Below are 5,375 nucleotides of genomic sequence, written 5' to 3' on the forward strand. Positions count from 1 at the left end.
CTAGTATATTATGAAATGTAGTGTGCTCACCTCCACCAGGAATTTGTTCGATGCCACTACAGTGCAGCAATCCACACAAAACATCGTCTTCTTCACATTGAAAAGGCTTAGATCCTCCTCGTTGAATCCTAACCCCACAGTTTCCAAATCGGTCACCTATTACATTCAATGTTTTATAGCATGCTGGAGAAGCGTCTTTTACTTTGTAGCCAAAAAGGGCTTGACACTGCAAATCACGGTCACTGCAGTTTCCTCTCACACAAACGGCTAATGCTGAACATGGGGTTCCATCCTGGATGTAAAAGTCATCCGGGCATTCACTCTTCTTCCCATCACAGTACTCCGGTAGATCACAGATACCACGCTGGTCCCTGCAGATCACTCCAGGTCGACTATATTTACAGTTACTGCAGCAGCCTCCTAAATTACAAACACTGCCAAGGGTGAGGGCACAGTTGGTCCCGCAACACTTATCCATGGCACAATCTTTAAAGGAGCCGCAGTCACATTCCTCCTGCTGATTTTTGATCTTGTCTCCACAACGAGGAGCTACATAAGGAAAGTTACTGTATGGAATGTTACTTTCACTCAAACAAGGATCCCACCTATTAAGCCAATTATGTAGACCGTGGTAAGAACAATTGCTCATCACATCTAGAAGACCCGGCACAGGAGCCATGACACAGTTGCTTCTCCGAAAACAATGACAACCACTTCCATCATGGCCCAGACCAAAGTTATGACCTAATGCATGTGCTGTAATAGTTGCGGTCAAAAATACATGATACCTTACTGCATACACAAATAATGCTCCCCAGTTAGGGTTGCACATTCCACCACTGCTGGCAAAATATGAGGATCCTACAATTTTATGCCCTGTAAGAAGAACTGAAGTATCATGTCGAATCTCATTAAACCATGTCCAGTATTTCCACAAACCAAAATGTTCTACAGCTTTGGCAGCACTTGGATAGTTATAAATGTCTGTTGCATCCATTCCATCCCATATGCACAAAAGACGTATGAAGACATTGAAACTCACTGGCCTGTAAATGGTATGTAGTATGCTGTTTATAATCACTACATTCTCTATTATACGCGTATTATTCCGGTTCTGCACAAATAATGAATTAGATACAGTGTAATGGAGTTTCAGGTTTTTCAAATGTTGCCTCCACAAATACATGGGGCCTGCTCTAGGAGTCTGAGAAAGTTTTACCTCTTCAAAGGCTTGATTTTTATCCTCCCCTTCAATCTTACACCTTTCAACCTCTTCTGATCTTTCTTCTGACACAAGCAGAGAAATCACATGCTCAAATTTGGAAGAAGCCTCCAGTGGTTTGATTTCATAAGTGAAGTCATCCACCTGCAACATGCCACGCAGACCTCCATAGCAGGTGTCCAGTGTGGCCATGGACCCAGGGACCCCTTCCAGGTAGCTGTAGTAGTAACAGTCTTGGGGGACAAAGGGGTAGTCCTCTACCATGGCTCCTTGGTCATTATTGGTAATAACGGGAAAATGTCTGGGCAGCAAATTCTTCTTGAGCTTCATGTGCATCACGTGTCTTCGGCCCCGGAAACGCATGCTGTAGGAGAGCTGGTCTAGCCTTGCAACTCCACCCATCCTGTGGGGCACCTTCCTGGGGATCACAACTTCAGAAGAAGTGAAGCGCCATCCTGGAGGGGCATGGGAGCAACTGGCAAGGGACAGGAGTGCCCAGAGCACAGGCAGCCAGAGAGCACATGCCAGTGGGGGCTGGGCCCAGGAAGACCCCATGAGTAAGGGAACCTTCGACCAAAGAAAATGCAGTCAAGTGGGAGGCAGGCAAGACTATCCCTGAAACACCAAGTTTCTTATTAGGGCTGTCATGAGAGCAGAATGAGGCTGCAGGCTTGGCACGCTCTGACAGGTTGAGGCAAAGGTTTGGCTATTACATAACAATGGTGTGCTCATCAGGGGAGGCTGTACTCAGGGAGCTAAAGACTCTAGGGTAGGGGACCTAGGGAAAAGTAAAAATGGGAGGAATTAAGAAAAATAGTGTAGATCTGGGTTAAAACGTCCCATGTTCTCTAAGAAAAGTCATAAGTGGGGGATGAATAAGTGGGTTTGGTGAAATTTTAGGATAGTTAATGCCTTCTTTTTCTCAAACCTTAATGTGATAAGGATTTAACATGTGATTAAAACAGGGACATGTAAACAAGAGTAAGGAAAGTAGAAGCTCCTCCTACCAGGAAATTTGAGGGGAGAATTAGAGTTTATAGAAGTTGAACAGAGTTGGGGTGTGATGGAATGTAAGAGTAGACAGATGTCATGAGTAGAAAAATTAGGGTGTGTAACAATAGTTTCTTATCAAGATAAACTTATACCTACCCTATGATCCAGCGACGTCAGTCCTAGGAACTTACCCACATAGTCTTGTCTGTGAATGCTCATAGCAGCATTGTTCATAAGTTTATTCTACAAACTGGAAACAAAGAACCAGTCCTTAATAGGTAAATGGATAAACACATGGTTATATTCATCCAGTGGAATAATCTTCTGTAATAACATGAACAAAATTCTGATGAATGCAAGAACATGGATGAATCTCCGACAATACGATGAGAGGAAGAAACCAGACCACAAGAAGTAAGCAATATATTATTTAATTTGTACGATGTTCCAGAATAGTCCAAACAAATTTATAAGAATAGAAAAGTAATCAGAAGTCTTCTGATGTGGGAGGAGCGAAATGGGGCAAGGAGGAGGGACCATTCTGGAGTGATGAAAAGTATCAAGTATCTTGTGGGATACTGATTTGGGATGGTGGTTTCAAATCAAAATTGATCAAGCTGCATCCTTAAAATCTGCATATTTTATCATATGCTAAGTGTACCTCAATAGAATTATTTATTTATTTATATTTATTAATATTATTATGTTTTCACATTCTAAGATATTGTAGTGGAGCAGTTTGGGGTAGGGGGAGAAGGAAAGGGAGAGGGAAATAGGGTAAGAGGAGGGAGGAAGAGGAGCATGTTTGAGATCCATGGTACCCCCCTGCCTCCAGCAGAGGAACCTGGAGTGCTTCCAGTGGTGGCTTAGTGGTCATCATTGGACTGGCAGCAAATGTTGTGGGGGTGTGGCTGAGGCCCTCAGCCCCCCACTACCCCAGCTCAGGAGCCTGGGGCCTTTCTGGTGGCAGCCCGGTGATCATCACTGGGCTGGTTGCGGTCGTTGGGGGGTGTGTGGCTGAGGCCCATTACCCTCCTCCTTCTCTAGCTTAAAAATCCAAGGGGCACTTCTGGTCCTTCTAGGTTTTATAGGTGTTCTTTGCTGGTGTTAAATTTTTCCTTGTTAATATTAAAATTTGTCTCTGATCTGTGGGTATTTTGTTTTTTCTTCCAGTTCTGTGCTGGATTATTTGCTGTTCCCATCACTTAAACTCTGCACTGGAACTAATTTGTTGTCCTTTGCTTATTTCTAAAATGGGGGAACTTCCTAAGGGAACCAGCACTTGAGTTCTGTGGTTGAGCTAAATTGCTGTTTTGCTGCTGATTCTCTGGGGAAGACTTTTTGTGCAGCTCAGGTTTTAGTTGTTATCTTTGTAAGCACTTCCAGGTCCTGTGAGGTCTGGTACACCTGGATTGTGTGGAAACTCTGGCCTTGGCATGAGTCTTTTCAGCAAACTGCACCCCCTGCAGTTCTATATTCCTGAACAGTCTCCACTGAGTGGCCCTGCACTGATTGGGGGGCAGATCAACTGTCCTTGCTGTGCCCCACTGTTCCCCCTGTGGCCTATCTCCCCTACCACCTGCACCCAAAATACTTCCCATAGGACAGGCTGTGTGCTGGTCCCTTGTGATGATTAATTGGCCTTTGAGTGGCTCCTTTTTCAGTTGTCTGTGGCTCCTTGCTCCTATGTGGGTCCACAGGAACCCAGTTAGTGATCTTGCTGGCCTGGAGCCCACCAAGGCCGTCTTCTCCCTTGCAGCCTCCAAGCAACTTCATACGAAGGGCACATCTTCAGCTTTTGCCAGCTCTTTCTACATGTGGTTACCAGCTCCAGCATTGAAGCCTCCAGGGCTGAAATGGTCAGAGTGGTCCTTTCTTTCTCTCACTGTGGCTGCTCCTGCCTTCTTGAACTCTGTAGGTCTCTCCTCCTCTTCCCCTGAGCTCTAGCAGCCCCAGCTTGGCTGTCATTGCTTTTTCACAGTTGTAAATTGGGTAGTTTGTGGGATAGAGTGACACTGGGGACCATCTATTCTGACATCTAGACTGGAAGCCAATAGAGTTAATTTTTTATGAAGGGTTTGACTTTAGCTTCTTTTCTCCCCAGTTAAGAATTGGCACATCAGTAACATAACTCAGAAGCCATCTTCCTTACTTTTCAAAAATCATTTTAACAAAGAATTGCATGTTAAATGAACTCAACTTGGTATAAAAAAGGTATCAAGAGCAACTTATGTCATTTCCTTTCTATGAATCATAGATTCCATTAGGAAGAGTAACACAAACAGTTGCATTTATAGTTAGAAAAATATATAGGAGTATTTACTTGTGTTGTATGCAATGCTGGAAGATTTTTTAAAAATCATGCTGTCTGAAATATTTGAAAAGTTACAAGTTTAACTTCCTCTAAGCCTGAAAAGAATTGGCCATAATGAAAAGGTAATTTGAAGGAAGAAACATTAATTTTAAAAAGGCAAAAAGAGAAGCTAACTAATTGTAATGGTAAGAACTAAAAAATTCACTAATTCATAAGTTACATATATATTAAGAATTATCAGAATATAAGAACTGATGAAAAGGATCAGGCCATTTGGGGAAAGATTAATAGCCAGTTTTCCAATCATTATTTTATGTGACTGAAAAATGCTCACTGAAATCTGTGAGAATAAATATAGCATGAGAAAGGTAATGTTGGGAAGATAATGAGGCTGCTTTTAGCATTTAAGTCCTAGAAGAAGTACAGCCAGGAAAGTCCCCAGAAAAAAATGTTACATAAATTCAAACAGCATTGACAAACATTGTCTGAAGAGGACTGTTTGTGGGCACAGAGAGAACCCAGAAATGAGTTAAATCTGAGTAACCATACTTGTGTGTACATCTTCACTCTTTTTAAAATCCTCTTGAATTTAATTTTTCCTTTGTATCTCCTCTTGGTTTCATTGAGCACCTGTGTATAATTTTTTGACATCATTGAGATTTTAACAAGTTTGGAATAAGAGTGACATCAGAAAATGTCATATTAGGGCCGGCCCGGTGGCGCACTGGATGGTGCACCGCTTGGGAAGCGTGGCGGCGCTCCCGCCTGAGGGTTCGGATCCCACATACAGACCGGTTCCCGCTCACTGGCTGAGCGAGGCGTGGGAGCAACACCGAGGGTTGCGAT

At 43.2% G+C, this 5,375-nt stretch overlaps 1 protein-coding gene across 1 annotated transcript in view; it reads right to left on the reverse strand.

The window, feature by feature from the left end:
- LOC103595310 (disintegrin and metalloproteinase domain-containing protein 20-like) overlaps positions 1-1,777 on the reverse strand; it is a 2,820-nt gene extending 1,043 nt beyond the window's left edge. Inside the window, exon 1 of the mRNA XM_008578680.1 lies at positions 31-1,777. Coding sequence (XP_008576902.1) covers positions 31-1,777 — 1,747 coding nt within the window. The remainder of the gene's footprint in view (positions 1-30) is intronic.
- Between the last annotated feature and the right edge of the window lie 3,598 nt (positions 1,778-5,375).

This window comes from Galeopterus variegatus, unplaced genomic scaffold (genome assembly GCF_000696425.1).
Source record: "Galeopterus variegatus unplaced genomic scaffold, G_variegatus-3.0.2 Scaffold1741, whole genome shotgun sequence".
Taxonomy (NCBI): domain Eukaryota; kingdom Metazoa; phylum Chordata; class Mammalia; order Dermoptera; family Cynocephalidae; genus Galeopterus; species Galeopterus variegatus.